This window comes from Drosophila albomicans, chromosome X (assembly GCF_009650485.2).
Source record: "Drosophila albomicans strain 15112-1751.03 chromosome X, ASM965048v2, whole genome shotgun sequence".
NCBI lineage: Eukaryota > Metazoa > Arthropoda > Insecta > Diptera > Drosophilidae > Drosophila > Drosophila albomicans.
In genome coordinates this window covers 10,795,180-10,812,935 of record NC_047627.2, presented here as the reverse complement: position 1 = coordinate 10,812,935, position 17,756 = coordinate 10,795,180, and the positions used below count along the sequence as shown (strand labels likewise).

Sequence of the window (17,756 nt, the reverse complement as noted above, 5' to 3'; positions counted from 1 at the left end):
TATCGATATCGCCATACCATAATAATACTGAATACTAGAGACAGTGCTTACTGTATACTGAATACTGAATATGGTCGATGCTGGATACTGGATACTAGATACTGGATCATTTAGTTGTGTTATTAGCCTTAAGTAGTCCAAGTTTTCGTACACATTAACAAACACTGGCATATACAATATGTATCTATTGATAATAATTATGTATTAAGTGCTCTCTACTCTGTATTGTCTGGTTGGTACTAGCAAAGATTCTAAATTCGCCACACAAAACCATATAATGATAACGGTAACGATAACGATAACGATGGCGATGACGATTACGATTATGATAACGACGATAACGATAACAACGCAAACAAAGAACTACATTCATTCATACATACATTCATACGTACATATATCAATTATTCAAAGCATTTATTGAAGGTATAGGGATATACAAAATTCCTATTTCTATATACATATACACGCATACATGCACACATACTTATATGTGTATGTATGTATTCATATTCTGTTACAGATATGTATGTATTGGTACAATAATTAGCGACAAGCAGCAAAAACAAAAAATACAAAAAAAGAAAAAAACATCGATTGTTCTTAAACATGGAATTCAAATGTAAAATCCAGATATTAAAAAAAAAATAAACAATCAAAACCAAAGTCATTTCGCATAAAAATGCATTTCAATCTATAGATTTATCAACCTTGAGGCCTTTGAATTTATTTACTGGCGAGGTTTAAAGTACTCGCAGCAATCGCAGTAAGTGAGAAAATTGAGTATCCGGAATTTATTATATGAATATTTTCACTAAGTTTGGTAGTTCCAGACAGATAAATATATTATAAAAAACGCAAATCGGTTGAGCAGTAAATGCACTTATAATTTTCTGAGCGACACAATTAAATTTATGCGTCTTAAGTGTAATCGTTACAAACCCTATATAGTAATATCGATATGTAGTTTTTGTGTTCCATTATAGTACAAGATTCGGAAAAGTGAATATGGAAATGGATACGAGATATATAAACATAGATGGATTATGGCTTTTGCTGGAAGAATTATGCCGTTCTCTTCTGGTTCTCTTCGGATGCTCTCGATGTTTGGGGACGGAACTCGGTGCCAGGGCGAGGGGATCGTGTATAATGTAGATCATGTTTTGGCCGCCCGATTCGACTCGAGATGCTTTTTCATGGCTCGCTGATGCTGCTGTTTTTGCTCTGTCTGATGGCATCGCAGGAGATTCCAATAGGCGCGACGATATTCGGAGCTCATGAGTACATAGATGAATGGATTGATGCAGGTGGTCAGATAGATCAGTAAATAGCCCATGATGTTGAAGACATGCACATTGTTTGCACTCTTCCAAATCTTAGACACTGTGATTGGCAGATAGCAGATGACAAACCAGACGAATATCACTAGTATCATCTTCAGTAATCGACGATCCTTGGCACTCATGCGACCCGGATAGATCGATGAGGCATTCGATGTGTTCCCCATGGACACATAATGCGATTTGCGCGGATTGAAGCGTGTGAACGAGGTGCGCAGCGAGGTCGTTATGGGGTTCTTTCTGTACAAGACATATTAAATATTAATCGGTTAGTTTTATAATCAAATATTCAGATTCTAATCAGGGACTTTAGCGACATTTGTAATTAAAAGTAACATCAATTTTGTTGAATTCAGTAAAAAACTGTAAGTAACAATTAAATTGAAATGTTTATTTAAAGGATAAGTCTTTTTTTTATATTCAAGAGCTCAAAATAATCATGTTTTGTCATGCCTATTTGGTACTTAATATTTGATCCTTAAAATGCGGAATTTTGACTAATTTTGTTCCTAATATTTTGCGTAAAGAAGACAAACCCTTTTTAATATTATTTCAATAAATTGATTGAAATTATGATCTGCTATTTACATTTCGGAAATTTACAAAACGATCGAAAATCTAATTGTTTATATTATTCTTCAGTAAGTAGGAGAAGATATCAGCAAGTAACAAGTTTTATATAATATGATCCCTGGATTTTTCTTTCTCCCCTGGAGTGTTCTTTTCTTTTTTTTTTTGGCTACTTACGAGTTTTTCGATTGCTCGACGAGCGTCTGTGATCGACTTATGGCGTTGGTGTCGTTCAGGGGAGTGTCCGTCACTGTGGCAGCACTTGGAGCTGCTGATGTGACGTTGGAAGTGTCTTTGCTGCGGTTATCCTGCTGCTGCAGCACCACATTGGCATCAATAGGCGGCTCCTTCTGAATGCTGTAGGAGATGGGGAAATTGTCGGTGGAGACGTTGTCATCGATGTAGGCGAGACTTTCGTTGACGACAAAGGGACGCAGGGACGTGTCCTCGCTGCTTGAATTTGCCTCCTTGTTGCTCTTCTCCTTGTCTTTATTCTTGTCCTTGGATTTACTCTTATCCTTGCCTTTGGACTTGCTCTTAGCCTTATCCTTCTCTTTATCTTTATCCTTGACGTTGTCGGGCGGCTTTTGAGCAGTAATAGGCGGCGTTTGGGCAAATTCGGAGTTCTTGGCGGCATTGGCGCCCGCTCGAATGGCGGCCTGGCGAACCAGGAGGAAGATGCGGGCATAGCAGATGACAATACAGATGCAAGGCAGCAGGAAGGCGATCATGAAGAGGAACTCCTTGGGCGATCGATCGTTCTTGTCGTGCAATATCGAGCACGAACCGATGCTCGTATCCAGGCCAAAGCGACCCCAGATGCCGCGCCACGTGGGAATCATGATCGAGAAGGTGATCAGCCAAGTGCTGGCAACCATCAAGGCTAGATAGCGTCGCTGATAGATGCTGGATGGACAGAGAGAGAGAGAGAGAGAGCGAGTGAAGGGGTAGTCAGAGATCACTTAGGAGATCTATCTGTTGTTCTATCACACTTACCGCGGATACTGTCGTGGATGGGCAATGATAATGTAGCGATTGATCGTGATCAGTGAAACGGAGAGCAACGAGACCGCCATTAGACCATAGCGTAGCAGAGGAAATAGACGACACATCAGATCGCTGTGTGTCCAGGCGCGCTCCTTGAACGTGGACGTTGCCAGCGGCAAATTGAAGCAGCCGAACAGTAGATCCGAGCACGACAGATTTATGATAAAGATCGCGGTGGAGTTGCGCGTCTGTTTGCCGCGCGAGAGCGCAATGATCGTCAGCAGATTGCCGGGGACACCGACAATGATGAACACAATGCATGCGATCCATGCGAATGTCAGCAGCTCATCCGAATAGCCCTCGAACAGCTGATTCTCCAGCTGATCCCCGGCCGCTGGCTCATCCTCGACGTCGACATCGGTCGCAACCAAACTGCTGCTGCTCCTGTTGACGCTTGCCTTGCGACCAGCCAAGGCGGCCACGCCCAAGGGCGGCACACTCAGCAGGTGGAACTGCGCTTGCGCCTCGCTATCTGCCAACTGGAGTAACATGCTCCCTCCGATCCAATCGCCGCCCCCCCCTCTTCCCTCTCCCAAGGGCCGAAACGTGGCTTGAGAATGTGTGAAATGCGTTGTGCGGTGCGTTGCGGTGATTTGTCTGTGCGCGTGTGTGTGTGTGTGTGCGAGTGTGAGTGAGTGTGTGTGCTCTTAGGGAATGCGGCGTTTGCAACTATGACGCGCTCGTTCCTGCGCCGATTTTGTACTAAACTAAATTCTATACATCCACAACTAGCCCAAATAGCCCAAATCATCCAGCTAGAAACAACAGCTAGAGCACATACAACAAAAAAAAAAAAAAAAAAAAAAAAAAACAGACATGCACACAAATAGAGAGCTATGGCATGCTACGCACGACTTGGGGATACCCATTTCAAAATGTATTACATTTCTTTCAATCTCAAAAATGTTTTTGATAATTTCAATAAATTAATTTTAAAGCTCTTTAAAAAAACATGCATCGCTTTATTTAGCTTGGATCCTGAGTTACTAGAGTTATTATGAGGATCTTTTAAACGAGTTGCGAAAAACACATTCTAATATATTTTTATAAGTTGCAAGTTCAAATCAAAACAAATAACATACATTATTTGAAAAGTTTGTTGCATTAATAGTAAGAAATTTAGTAACAAAAGTCAATATTAACAATTATCTACAGGTAACATAATGACTGAGTTCCTTGGGATATTTTCTTATTATTTCTTATTAAAGATTTATGAATAAAAGGCTTGTGTGATTCCATATGCGAAATTTTGCAGCTCCAGTTGATGTACTTGCTGAGATTATTGGGTTATTGCAGAGAAAATGAAAGGATGATATGTTATTTCTAATACTTCAACGGGTTACAGGGTATGGAAAATGAAACGAAACTTTCGAAAAAAGGAAAACAACACAATTTTTATTGTATACAACAATTGACTTCATCATCGGGTAATTTGAAATGAGCGGACCGCTTTGTTTACATTGTTCTTATACATACACTAGCTAGATATTTTTTTTTTGTTTTTGGTATTGTTTCTTTTTTGGAATTCTCAAATACAATACAATATGCGAGGGCTGCATGCAACAATTCTTCGCAGCATATGTTGCAAATATACTATCACGAACAATGTATTTCTATTGCCCGTTGCCCTGAAGAATTGAGGTCTCTCGCGATTTCCAAATTGAATATTTGTACAAATCTTGCGAGCTGAAAAGCAGCAATAGTCATGCATACATAGTACGAATAGTACGAGTAGTTTCTTCCGCCTCACTGGCGATATTATAAGCATGATATGGCCACAAAACAAAGCAACAACAACAAAAATAAGAGAGAGCATCATCAGACACAGCATCAGTATCAGCATCAGATTTGTGCACGGGCAAAGGGAATATTCCCGGTAGAGGAACTCACTGAGTAGGCGCTACTAAAAGCATAGCATGTGGAGGAGGCACTCACGGAGTACTCAGCCGTGTGCAATGAGGAATTCTTCTGGCTAATTTACGAGTTTCTTGCCACTACATCTAGCGGAGGGAAGAGAGCTTTGCATACGGTATTCTGTATTTCCTATATTGCCCAAGTTCAAGTTAAAGAAATCTTATAAACATATTATTCATTTTATTTGCTTAGAGATTATAGAAAGATTTTAATTTTAATATAAATGCCATTAATACATTCCTTCTTGATCGCAATCAATTTTGATCAAACGTATTTCAGAGCTTATTTCTCAAATGATCAGCTGTATTACATTGTGTCTATATTGTGTCTACTATGATGTATCTATTTGAAATTAACATAAAATCGTTAAATGCTAAAATTAAAAATTTATATGCATAAAAAGACCTACTAATTAAGCGTATAAATGTATCTGGAGTCTAGTAGAATCTGAAGTTGCTATTGAAGCAAGAATAATACACTAGAACATAATGTATGAGTGCTCTGTGTACAGTGTACACACATACCTACATACATAAGACAGCAGACCACACAAACAAAAAGCAGAGAAATAGAGAGAGAGAGAGAGAGAGCTAGCGAGTGATACTTTCTTGGCAAGTGAACTCTAGAATGACCCGAGCTCCAATTGGAAGTGCCTATAAACTCGATGCCGTCATAGCAAATGGATTCGATTTGGAATGGGAATAGGGATGGGGATGCTAATTAACCAGGCAAACAGCAGCAGCAGTTAAAAAAAAAACATCAAAAAACAAAATCGAAGCATATATACATACATACATACATTTGCATGTTCATACATATATTTATAAGTATGTACATAAATATAAAACAGTGGCAGTGGAACGTTGTCTGCGGGCAACGGGCAGCAGCAGTTCATTGAGTAGAGCGCAAATGGGAATGGGATGGGAGGCGAATAGGAATGGGCTGGCAAATGGAATGAGAGTGAGAGTGAGTGTCATGCAGAGTATTTGTGTGTGTGTGTTCTGAGTCAGAAGAACTCTTTAGCAACAATTGAAAACTGACCGCGACGTCGCCTTGCTGCCGTTCTCATTCTCATTCTCCATCTTCCATTCTCTCCACTCCGCTCTCTGTAGAGTGTGAAATGTTTGTTTTTAATGCAAGCACACACACACACATACGTATACACATTATGTACTTTTACTTGCAGTTCTATTTATTTGTAATGTTGTGGCTTGCAGTTGGTATCGTTGACCACTAATCAAATGCACTCGGTAACTAGCACTCGCAATGTTTAGAAATCAAATGGGCGATACGATCATGTTATTGTACTCCCGACCCTTCTGCCTATCGATTTCTGTAAGTAAATGTTTACTTACAATAGAGACCGAGAGCCAGGAAGAGAGAGAGAGAGAGAGAGATAGAGAGGGGGATGGTGATAGCCACTCAATTGAGAACTTAAGTCCTGAGTCGCGACGTCTTATCAATATCAACTTAATTCCGGGTAATGTAAACACCAATATCTATTGCTTCAAATTATACATCTGGTAATTATATGTGTACAACTTTTATTTTTTAACATTTTTAAATTTAACAAAATACTTCTCAAACTTTTGTTAAGTTACATCCGTATAACAAAATATTACAAAATATAACTTAAAACGACTGGTGCTTGATTTGATTCAAAGGTATAAGGTATAAGCAAATAATAATACCATATGAAACTGCGAAATTTAATAATTCCAGACCAATAATCCGACGGATTGTCGACTCTTCTGACATTTGTCGAATTCAAATATATATTTTAATTAATACGGAATACGGATACGGATTAATGCTATAAATGTATTATAAGATTAAAAAAATGTCAATGGACATATCAAATAAATCTATCGATATTAGAAATAGTTAGACAATTTAAGCTTGAAAAATATTTTATTTAACTGAACAATATTTGTATTTGTATTTGTATTTGTTCTCTGTAAAATATTTGTAAATTCTTTAAGACGATAGTCATCTCTCTTATACAAACATCCCTCAGGACTCTACATTTTACGATAACCTGATTGCCATGCGGATCATAAAGTACGACTTCAACTATTTCATCGCTACTATTTTCAGCTTCCTGCTCCTCTGTGATTTTTGGATTGCAGTCTTCATCAGCAACATCAATGAAATCAATACGCTGCTCTGAAGTGTTTTTAGGAATCTTAAAAATATCGGAGGCAATCAAGTAGGAACTTGAAACTAGAGACACTAAATAATAATTGTGATTTCATGAACATAGAGATTAAAAAAATCGTATGCAAAAGGAACATATAAAATGCCTTTAATAATACAAAATCATAACAAATTATATTTATATTAGAAATTTTATTATAATACTTTGTAATTTTTATTATTTAAACTAAATTTAATTGTACGTGCGCTTCTTCTGTTGTTGCTCTTGCTGTTAGTCAGTCCTTAACGGTTACACATACGTTTTCTATGTTGCCTTTGATTAGCAAACCAAGTCCGGACCACCATATAATTTAAATTAATCTCGGTTGCTAAGCGAGTGATTTCTTCATTGGATGGACTCGGATTCTCTTTAAATTTTTCTTTCAGCTTTTGCTTGGCCGATGCCTCGATAATCGTCCTCCTTGTTAAAAAAAAGACTCGATATAGATTACTTTAGAAGTGGATCCTAACGTTGCGATGTTTTTGGTCTGTTCTGATTTTGTACTGGTTGTGGTTCTAGTTCTGGTTCATGGTTCACGGTTCTAGTTCATGTTTCTTTGTTGGTGGGTTTCCGCCGGAGGACTAGAATTTCGCATGTGTCTTTCTATGTCTACTTGGGATACCCGCTACCCTTTCAATAGAAGTTCTTAAAAGTCAACAAGTCGATATTTGGGATTACAAAATTTGGGGACAATTCTTTTTATACCCGCTACCAATAGGGTAGAAGGGTATTATAACTTTGTGCCGGCAGGAAATGTATGTAACAGGTAGAAGGAGGCATCTCCGACCGAAGTATATATATTCTTGATCATCATCAATAGCCGAGACGACCTAGCCATGTCCGTCTGTCCGTCCGCCCGTTTGAACACCTACATCTCAGAGACTATAAGAGATAGAGCTATAATTTATTTGTTATGTTTGCACACAGATCAAGTTTGCTTAAAAATTTCCCACGCCCACTCCCGCCCCTTCAAATCAAGCGTAATTTTAAAGCTAGAATTTTCTTCGAATTTTGGTATATACAATAACAACTATAGTAATTGTCATCCCCGATTTGGTTACGATCAGATTGTGGAAGTTATTAAAAAAATACTTTCGAATGGACAACAACGCCTACTCACTAGGGGTCTTAGTTGCTTTGGCTGACAATCTGGTATATTGAGCCGTCTATGGTATATTTTGAATGTGGTACTATATATCTATATATCAAATACGCAATTTGGTATATTTTTAGAATTTGTGTAGTATTTTCGGTATATTTTGAAAATAATACCGGAATATTTTACTTTTATTCAAAATGGGTAGCGGGTCTCTCACAGTCGAGCACACTCGACTGTAGCTTTCTTACTTGTTTGTTCTTTATTTGCTATGTAGCCAAATTAACACTCTGCCAATTGACGGGTTGGACTCCAACCCTGTTGGAGAATTATGCAGGTTATGGGACTGGGATTGATGTTTGTGCTGCTTTGGGGAGTCTGGGGAAAAGTTGGCAGCAGTCGTGGTTGGTTTGGTTTGGTTGTTTGGTTGTTTGTTGGTTGGGTAGGTTGGTTGGATTACCGCTGTAATTAAAACACTTCCTACCTTCTCCATGCGCGCTTCCGCACGATGGGCGCATCGGGATCCTCCAGCGGGGCATCCGGCCGCTCCTGACGCGACTCCTCCATCACCAGGGCCTTCACATATTGGGGCATTAGTTTACGCATGCGTTTGATAGTCATATTTCCATTCTCCAGATGTGAAATTGTATCTTGGGCCAGTATATGCAGACCAGGTAGGGTGCCCAGGATCCTGCCCATATAGGCTTGCGAGACTCCTGCAAGAGTCGAAGTCGAATGTCAAATGATGGGCTATTCTTGGCGATTCTATGGCGATTCAATGCGAACCGACATGGAACTGGGAAAGATTATGATCTGTCTCTCTGTCTTCTAATGACATTACTTGACAACAGGAAATCGAGACATATGTACATATTTAGAATACGGTTTTATAATATAGAACTTGATTTAATGCTAAAACATTAAATAATAATTGTGATTTCATGAACATATCAAATGCCTTTAATAATACAAAACCACAACAAATTATATTTATATTGGAAATTTAATTATAATACTTTGTGATTTGTATTTTTTAAACTAAATTTAAATTTTCAAAACAATTGTTTACAAAATAAATTAAACCTAATTGATAGTTCAAAGATATTCGATTTAAAATTCGAGGCGAATGTGACTTTTGTCAACAAAATGGATAGTTGAGGAATTTGATTTTGATCATAGCTCGCAAATAACTATCGACCGTTTTTATACCCGCTACTCATAGGGTAGAAGGCAATGTATGTAACAGGTAGAAGGAGGCATCTCCGAGCCAATAAAATATATATATTCTTGATCAGCATCAATAGCCGAGACAGCATCAATAGTAAAGAAGCCATACATTTGTTGCTCATTGAGACTTTTCGTAAAGAATCATGATAAGACAACGAGAAACGGTCAACAGTTATTTACGAGCTCTGATTTTGATTCATTCTGAATAAAAATTGAGCTTAATCAGAAAGGTAATGTTAATGGTATGAAACAATTGTGTGAGTTATACTAATTAAATTGAAGATTGATTTCAGAGCTATTCTTCGAGCTGTAATCTGTTAGATCAGATGCTTACCAAGCCTGTGCCGTCGCTCTTTACAATCTAACGCAAGCCTCTTCAGAGCTCTGGGAGAATGTGGGGGTCTCACAATAGTTTTTATGCCGCGTATTAGCTGATGTATAATTTTATGGACTCGACTTGTTAAACTTGTAGTTGTCCTTACTATATATTGGCATGCAGTCAGAATTGCCAAAAATATACTCTTCCAGTGAACCCATTTAAGAGAGTTTATAATATCTGCAATATCTTTGATGTCTTTTATTATGCCCATAGTATTAGAGGTTTTTATTTTTTCAAATAAATTCAAATACTTGTAATTTAAAACTATAATAATTTCTTTGAATGTCTTTGAATGTCTATGAATGTGTTTCTACAATAAACAATCGTCTATATAACCTTACTAAGATTATGTTTGCAAAGGTATCTGAGTTATTTTACAATATTATTTAAACTTCATTTCGAGTTGTCATTGGATTTGATAGATCTAGGTGTGTTTTTATATTATTATTATATTTTATTATTATAACTTTGTGCCGGCAGGAAATGTATATAAATGGTAGAAGGAGGCATCTCCGACCCTATAAAGTATATATACATATTATTATCTCATATAACTTGTTTTTATTTTATGTCATAGCTTCGCTGAGATTGCTCATAGAAATTCTTTCCATGACTGTCTCTTCTTTGAGTGTAATTGAATTATGAGTAACAACAATTGTAGCAATTAATTTTGAAATAATATGTTGCAAATGGTAAATAATTAAAATAAACACGTAAACAAATTGAATGTTGAAATTCAGGGGAATATATTCATATCGGTTGTCTACAATATAGCTGACTAATTTCGACAATAATTTATAATACGCTTCTAACAAAATCAAAACAGCTTGAGAATCGAGCAGCTAAAGAAAGACAAATCTCGAGGTCAAGATCCCATGTCCAACCATGCGTGTCCGTCCAGTGGAGGTTTCACTGTCTTATTAAATTCACATGCCGCTCCTGGCAATGAGTGTGTGAGTATCTATGTGCATATGTGATTCACTGGGCCAGACTAGATGCAACCATTCCAGTTGATGGGAATGTGAATAACGGGTCACGCCTCGTCGTGCGTGTCGTCGCCTCGTTTATCTCCCAAGCTCACAGACACAGCGCAACAGGCATGCAATACGCACACACACACACACACACACACATAGAGTGAACCTAACGCGATCGCAAATCGAGCACCCCCTCCAAAGCCCCACCACCATGGTTTCAATGCTGTCTAACAAATACATATGTAAGTACAATAACAATGACAGTCAACAATTGTGAGCGAATGACAACGACAACGGCAATGAGAGCGAAAGCGATTGATGACGAGCACAAAGCGAGAGAGAGAGCGCAGAGCGCTCATTGTGCTGTGTGGGTTGTGTGGAGCATGGTGAGTGAAGAATGGAGAGAGAGGGAGATCGAGATTGAGAGCGAGCCGCGCGCGTGCGTTCATTGAAGAGCAATATTGTCAACAATTCTACGGGCAATATCATTTGCGACATCAGCAGCGACGTAGACGCCGACTGCAACAGTGACAGCGACTGCGGCGGCGGCGACGGCGACAGCGACAGCGACAGCGATGCTGGTAACAAATGGAGCGGCGCGCCGATAATGTGCAGTCGTTGTAGACAAACGCAAGCGCGAAGGCGACGAAACGCAATTTGTCCGTTACAGTTAATTTGCCTTTTCTCCTTTGCCATTTGCCCGATTTTGCTAGCGCGAGTGAGTGAGTGCGTGTGTCACAGTGTATTTCGTCTGTTTGTTGTTTTTTGTTTTGTTTTGATCGCGTTGACCCGCGTTGATAAGCCGAACGATGGCCGAGTGAATGCCGCAACTCGGTTGCAACACTTTTCTACCTGCCCGAAGAAGCAGAAGACGAAGTCGCAAAGTCTGCAAATGCTTGAATCCCAAGCGTATTAGTCATGATCGTGTTGTGATCGACGAGTCGCTGCCGCATTTGAATCACCGGACAGGCCCCTTCCTCTCTTCCCCCGCAGCCACCTTAACCCCCTTGCGCCTCGTATCCATCGCAGCCTCAGTCACACTAAGAAAGAGAGAGAGAGAGCGAGAGAGCGGATACTCGGTTGCGATGACAACTGTTTACATTTGAAGCTCAGTCGAGTGGTGTCTCAGTTGAGTTCACAGTTATTACTCATAGCACCTGAACGCGTTTTTAGCTTTTGAATTTCAATTCGAAAAATAACATTTATAAAATAACATTCATGAAACACAATTGAACAATAAATCGAATCGCGATTACGTGAACGTGTATGGAACAACAAAAGCAGAACTCTACTCTAATCGAACTCTACATTCGTGTGTACGCTGATAAGACCGACTGTCCGTTAGTTGTTGGAGAGTCCCGCTTGATGATCCCCGATCCCCGATCTCCGATCTGTGATCTGTGCACTCGCTGTGAGTGATTCGTGATTTGAGTGTGTCGCAATTACAATCGGAATTAGATTTAGAATCTGAATTAAAGCGTGTGTCAATACAGCTGTGTGGGAAACCGTCAACATCTTATACCGATCGCATGTGCAGCACACAAACACAAGTAAACCAAAACCAGGTACGAGTCAGTTACTCTAGCACTGATAAGATAGCGTCCACAAACTCAAACACACACACACACACACACACACACACACACACACACACACTGCATGCCTAACTTAATAATAACAAACAATCGAAAGATTGTTTGCGCAAGCGATCGATAGCTGTTTAACAGTGCGTATACGCAACCAGCGATCTTTACCTTTAGCAATTAGTGAAGATCGTTAGATGGTTGGAAGTGTATTTCAAACTAACTATTCGCTTTGAGTGCCAACTAATCTTTCAAAGTCATTTGCAAGTTCAATCTTCTAATATTGAATAATATTTAAATGTTGAATCGAATCTATACAGAACGTATGTAATGTCATAATCTTTCAATAAGTGATCTAACAGGGAACTTACCAGCATTTTTTTAATTTAGATTTTTTTTTAGTCAGCTTCGTATAGATTGTAAATCAGAATACGATTATTATGATAATCTAGATAGCATGTAAAGTGACTTGATGTGAACATCAAAATACATATTAGTGAATCAACCTATGGAATTAAATATGAAACAGTTTAATATACATAATTGTTGTAAAGAAATTGTTGTGCATACTATTTGAAAGTTTTTTATTATATTTATATATATTTGTATCTATAGTTGAGTTTTGAAACTCAACATAAACTAAATTGATAGCTGCCATGAGGATTTTTGAATATACTTCACCATGTTCACATATGCTTCTCTCGAATACGATTTTATTATCAGGTCAACCAAATCGTTATTATATATATAATATATACTTAGCATTTTACTCATAGGAAACCATCAAGAAAATGATTCAGTCATATTTATCTAGTGGCGGGAACGATATATTGTGCAAATAAATAATACTACAATCTTTCAAATAACTTCCATTTTTATTTCAATTTCGAGTTGCCGCATTCCAAATTCGTGATGTTCCATCAAAGTTAAAAAGTTCTTCGTACGAAACTGGGCGTCGACTTCTCAGAAATAGAAATGTATAAATATATAATAATATATACATATGTATATATTATGGACTACATGATCGTAAGTAGTCAGTTTTCAAGTGTTCCGGCATTTGTGTGTCGCAAATGTCGTGTCATATTGGTAGCGACTCGAGAACACTCAATTAATTAAGGTTCGGCGTTGATCTTTGCACCCAGAGCTAGAGCCCAAAGAGATGGTGCATGGCTGGGAGATGCGAGATGGGTTCCAAGTTCTTCTATGTGAGACTGTGTATGTCTGTGACCTCTTTAAATTATTTAATTGACACTAATTTGCTGGAACAGCAGCCAATGCGAAGCGAGTGCAAAACAAAAGAGAGAGACCCCGCATGTAAGACTGAGATCCCCGGGTGGGGTGACACTTGGTCAGCGATGTCTTGCAGATCAAGCTGCGACAATATTAGAGTTTAGTTGCCAGTTGATGGTGGTTGCTTGTCGACAGTCTATTGTCACTTCTCGCTGCTCGCTACTCGTTGCAAGTAGCAAGCTACTTGCTCGAGATTGTTGCTCCTCGCTCGGGATAACGAAGGCAATTTAACTCTAAAGTAAATTCACCGGTTGTCATTTGTTTCTACTCGTTGCTCTCTACTCGTTACAAGCTACTCGTCAATTGTTTATCGCTCTGTATAAGACAGAAGGTTGAATTAATGTTCAGGTTAAGTTAACTGCTGATTCACTACAAGTTAGTCTCTAGATATTCCTTACTCGGGATTAAATAGGAAACATAAGACTGTGGTATTATCATAGAATCTTCTCTCTTCTGTTTACTCGTTACGCGCTCGGTATAAAACAGGAGGCTAGATTAGTGTTATGGTTTAATTGACAATTGTTTAATCACTTCTTATTTCTCAATCGGGATTAAACAGACAGCAGAAGGCTGAGGTAATACCATAGAACCTTCTCACTTCTCTTACACATTACGCGCTCGGTATATAACAGCGAGTAGAAAGCACGAGGCTCTTGACCTTATCAACAGTTTACGGCACTCCACTTAAAATGAGTAGGCCTGCCTCAAGCACAAAACTGATGCGTATTTCTTTACATTGTAGCATGAGTGACGACACAACAGCGGGACTGGGGTATGGCGGCGATATGGATCCGCAACCGGGACCAACGATTGCACTGGATGCTGCCGATGAAAGCGGGTAGGTTGCTTGCCCTCGACCCTATCAGTTGGCCTGGCGTGGCCTGCTCTGCGCTGGGTAATTATAGATTGCCACCAGCTCAATGCAGTGTGAAAGGTCTGATAACAGATCGTTAATATTACGCGCACCATTTCAAGCGGCGATGATCATCAGCGAGAGAAAGAGAGAGCGAGAGTCACTCGGTCAGCTCACACAAAGGCAGCGATTCTTGGCAACGGAAGTGCTCTGCATGATAATATGTTAAAAGAAGGCTAAAGGTTGCCAACGGACACTCAACGAGCGAAATATTTATAAAAAAAAAACATAAAATAAAAAATTGACTACGACTTCCACTTTGACTTCGACGATCACTTATAGTATCTTATTGTTTTCAGCTTCTCACAATCATTGCTAACTTTTGCGGCGATCATGACCTTTCTGATCATGATCGTTGGCATCTGTGGCAACTTTCTGACCGTTGTAGCATTGCTCAAGTGCCCCAAGGTGCGCAACGTGGCCGCCGCCTTCATAATTAGGTAAGTCCCACTAAGAATATAAGAAGTCTGTCTACTGATCCTCCCCTTTTTCGTTTCAGTCTCTGCATAGCCGATTTACTATTCTGCGCTTTGGTGCTACCCTTTCAGGGACTGCGATTTGTCCAGGGCACGTGGCGACATGGCGCGGTCCTCTGTCGCCTCATTCCATTCATACAGTATGGGAACATTGGAGTCTCGCTGCTCTGCATTGCCATGATCACGATCAATCGCTATGTGATGATCACCCATCATGGCTGCTATGCGCGCATCTACAAGCGCCATTGGATCGCCGTCATGATCGCCGCCTGCTGGCTAATCTCCTATGGCATGCAGTTGCCCACATTGCTGGGCGCCTGGGGACGCTTTGGCTACGACGATCGCCTGCAAACGTGCTCCATTATGAGCGATGATCACGGCCACAGCAGCAAGACAACGTTGTTTATCACGGCGTTTGTGATCCCCTGCCTGGTGATCATTGCCTGCTATGCCAAGATCTTTTGGGTGGTCCATAAGTCCGAGCAGCGGCTGAAACGTCATGCGAACAAGCAGAACTCCATACCGAATAACTTACGTCCCGTGGCTACGGCCACATCCTTGCCAACTGGTGGCAATGCTGGCGATAGTCAGACTCAGTCTCAGACGGCAGCTGGAGCTGGAGGTTTGCCCGCCAGTCGCGTCTCTTCGGACAGCAGCAGCAGCTACTCCACCGACGTGCCCGAAGCAGCGATAGCCACGGGCGGGGGCAAACAACCTGCGATCCGGGTGAAGGATCAGCGTGAGGTTCGCGCCAAGCGCAACGAGTGGCGCATCACCAAAATGGTGTTGGCCATTTTTCTGTCATTTGTCATCTGCTATCTGCCCATCACGATCGTCAAGGTCGCAGACAAGGATGTCGATCATCCCAGTTGGCACATCTTCAGCTACATCATGCTCTATCTGTCGGCGTGCATCAATCCGATCATCTATGTGATCATGAACAAGCAGTATCGCAAGGCCTACAAGACGGTCGTGCTCTGCCAGCCGGCGCGTCTCCTCCTCCCATTTGGCAAGACCAATGGGGGGGCAAGCAGTGCGGCAGGTAGGTGTCAGAGGGAGAGGTTCAGTTGAGAGGCGCATGCGAACTCCTAGGACTAAGTCACGGTCACCATTCGTTTCAGAGAAATGGAAAGATACCGGATTGAGCAACAACCACAGCCGCACCATCGTCTCCCAGATGTCGGGCGGCGCAACAGCAACAGCAACGGCAACGGTATCGGGATCGGCATCGGGAGCGGCAACAACCAACACGGTGCAGACATCCGATTGCCAGCCCTCTGCATCGCAAAAGTCGACACAATCGCTGGAGCTAATGTCAAGGGGCCCCGATCTGATAAGCAAATCGAATCTGCCGACATTGGTTATGCCCACATCAACGTCCACGCCCACGCCAACGATCACGTGCCCGCCCCCGCCGCCATCGGTCACGTTGGGCAACGCGGCGGCGGGCAGCAGCCGGATGCTGCCGCTCAAGAAGAACAATCACTCCTACATCAACAACGGCTTCAACAGCAGCGGGAACAGCAACAACAGCAGCGTGAGCCAGAGCAGCGCCATCTATCGGCCAGGAGCTGGCTCAATGGGCAGCGGCTCAGCGCCGTTGCGCCGCATCACAATGGTCGGGGACGACATCATACTGGAGGAGGAGGAACTGCCCGCCACGCCCAGTCCGACAGCGACGTCCCCACCAGAGAGTCCAGCGCCACCGCCACCGCAAACAGCAGCGCATCCCCTCGCTCCCAACAACGTGGCAGCGGCGGCGGCGGCAATGGCGGCGAGCAAAGTCACGAAATCGCCCATTTACATGAACGTAAACAGTCCGAAGCGAATGCAGTCTTATAGCGACGCACACATTCCAGCCAAGGATGCAGTGCAGCAGGACACTGCTAGTGCCAGTAAAGTGCAACAAGCAGCAATGTTTCCCAATACAAAAGACTAACGAAATGCTTTAATTCCAAAACATCGCAATACACTTGCGTTATAAACACACATACACACACACACACTAACATATGCTGTGTAATTTACTTAGCTGCGCCGATAACATCGAGTTCAATATATTTCAAGTTCGATAGGCGATCGATATTGGTGCTTAAAGTTACATGACAGCAAAGCATGCGAAGTAGCTAATCAAATTACACTGCATCTGCATATATAGTATATAATTTCACATACTACTTCATAATCGTAAACATAACTATTTATCGTTGCCCACACAATTAGAATTAATCACTCTTTACATTTGTAAGTTTTGCATTAAGCGAACGTTAACAGCTGCTGTTAAATTGACAGCCTGCATTTAACAGAGCTGTTGTGTTAGCTGTTGACGGAACGCTGGTGTATAACAGTGAAGGCTTATCGCTCTGTTAAGCTGGATGCTAGGCTTATCATCAGATCAGATGGTCGCGCCCACTCGACCATAGCTTTGCTATATATTTATATGCCATTTTTTTTCAAATACTTTTTTTTTACGTACGGTAAGATCAGATTGGTTGGGGACACGCCTGAGACCTTGATCTTAATTGATAACTAGTTTCTTATATGAAGCATTCCATATTATTTATGTATGTAGTATATTTAAAATGTATTATACCTACAGACGCACTCTAAGTAATCGAATATATACATAGTACTACAAACAATAAAATAAACATATTGTTTACATATTAAGCATCGTTATCTCTAGAGTTTAGAGAGAGAGGAAGATAGGAAGAGAGTTTGCACACGCCCAGTGATCTTTGTAT

At 40.7% G+C, this 17,756-nt stretch overlaps 3 protein-coding genes and 1 long non-coding RNA gene across 6 annotated transcripts; 2 read left to right on the top strand and 2 right to left on the bottom strand.

The window, feature by feature from the left end:
• Positions 1-343: 343 nt before the first annotated feature.
• LOC117569517 (G-protein coupled receptor moody) lies at positions 344-3,659 on the bottom strand. The gene is made up of 3 exons (XM_034250713.2): positions 2,907-3,659; positions 2,088-2,816; positions 344-1,580 (listed from the first exon to the last, which is right to left on the bottom strand). The coding sequence occupies exons 1-3, from the start codon at positions 3,446-3,448 to the stop codon at positions 1,157-1,159; spliced, it is 1,695 nt and encodes a 564-aa protein (XP_034106604.1). The 5' UTR covers positions 3,449-3,659; the 3' UTR covers positions 344-1,156.
• Positions 3,660-7,250: 3,591 nt separating this feature from the next.
• Positions 7,251-10,077, bottom strand: LOC117563865 (POU domain, class 3, transcription factor 3-like). The gene is made up of 3 exons (XM_034242424.2): positions 9,726-10,077; positions 8,649-8,880; positions 7,251-7,488 (listed from the first exon to the last, which is right to left on the bottom strand). Exons 1-3 carry the CDS (start codon positions 9,979-9,981, stop codon positions 7,311-7,313), a joined length of 666 nt encoding a protein of 221 aa, XP_034098315.1. The 5' UTR covers positions 9,982-10,077; the 3' UTR covers positions 7,251-7,310.
• Positions 9,547-9,896, top strand: LOC127565135 (uncharacterized). 2 transcript variants are annotated; one of them, XR_007954515.1, is made up of 2 exons: positions 9,547-9,621; positions 9,685-9,896. It is a non-coding gene; the product is annotated as an uncharacterized LOC127565135 (long non-coding RNA). The 2 variants fall into 2 exon arrangements; XR_007954516.1 differs by having other exon boundaries at positions 9,674-9,896.
• A 1,270-nt stretch (positions 10,078-11,347) lies between the features above and the next one.
• Positions 11,348-17,753, top strand: LOC117563852 (G-protein coupled receptor moody). 2 transcript variants are annotated; one of them, XM_034242392.2, is made up of 5 exons: positions 11,348-12,312; positions 14,366-14,461; positions 14,836-14,976; positions 15,036-16,054; positions 16,134-17,753. In XM_034242392.2, the coding sequence occupies exons 2-5, from the start codon at positions 14,367-14,369 to the stop codon at positions 16,949-16,951; spliced, it is 2,073 nt and encodes a 690-aa protein (XP_034098283.1). In that variant the 5' UTR covers positions 11,348-12,312; position 14,366; the 3' UTR covers positions 16,952-17,753. The 2 variants fall into 2 exon arrangements, with proteins under 2 accessions (XP_034098283.1, XP_034098292.1); XM_034242401.2 differs by lacking the exon at positions 11,348-12,312 and adding an exon at positions 13,728-13,861.
• Positions 17,754-17,756: the final 3 nt, after the last annotated feature.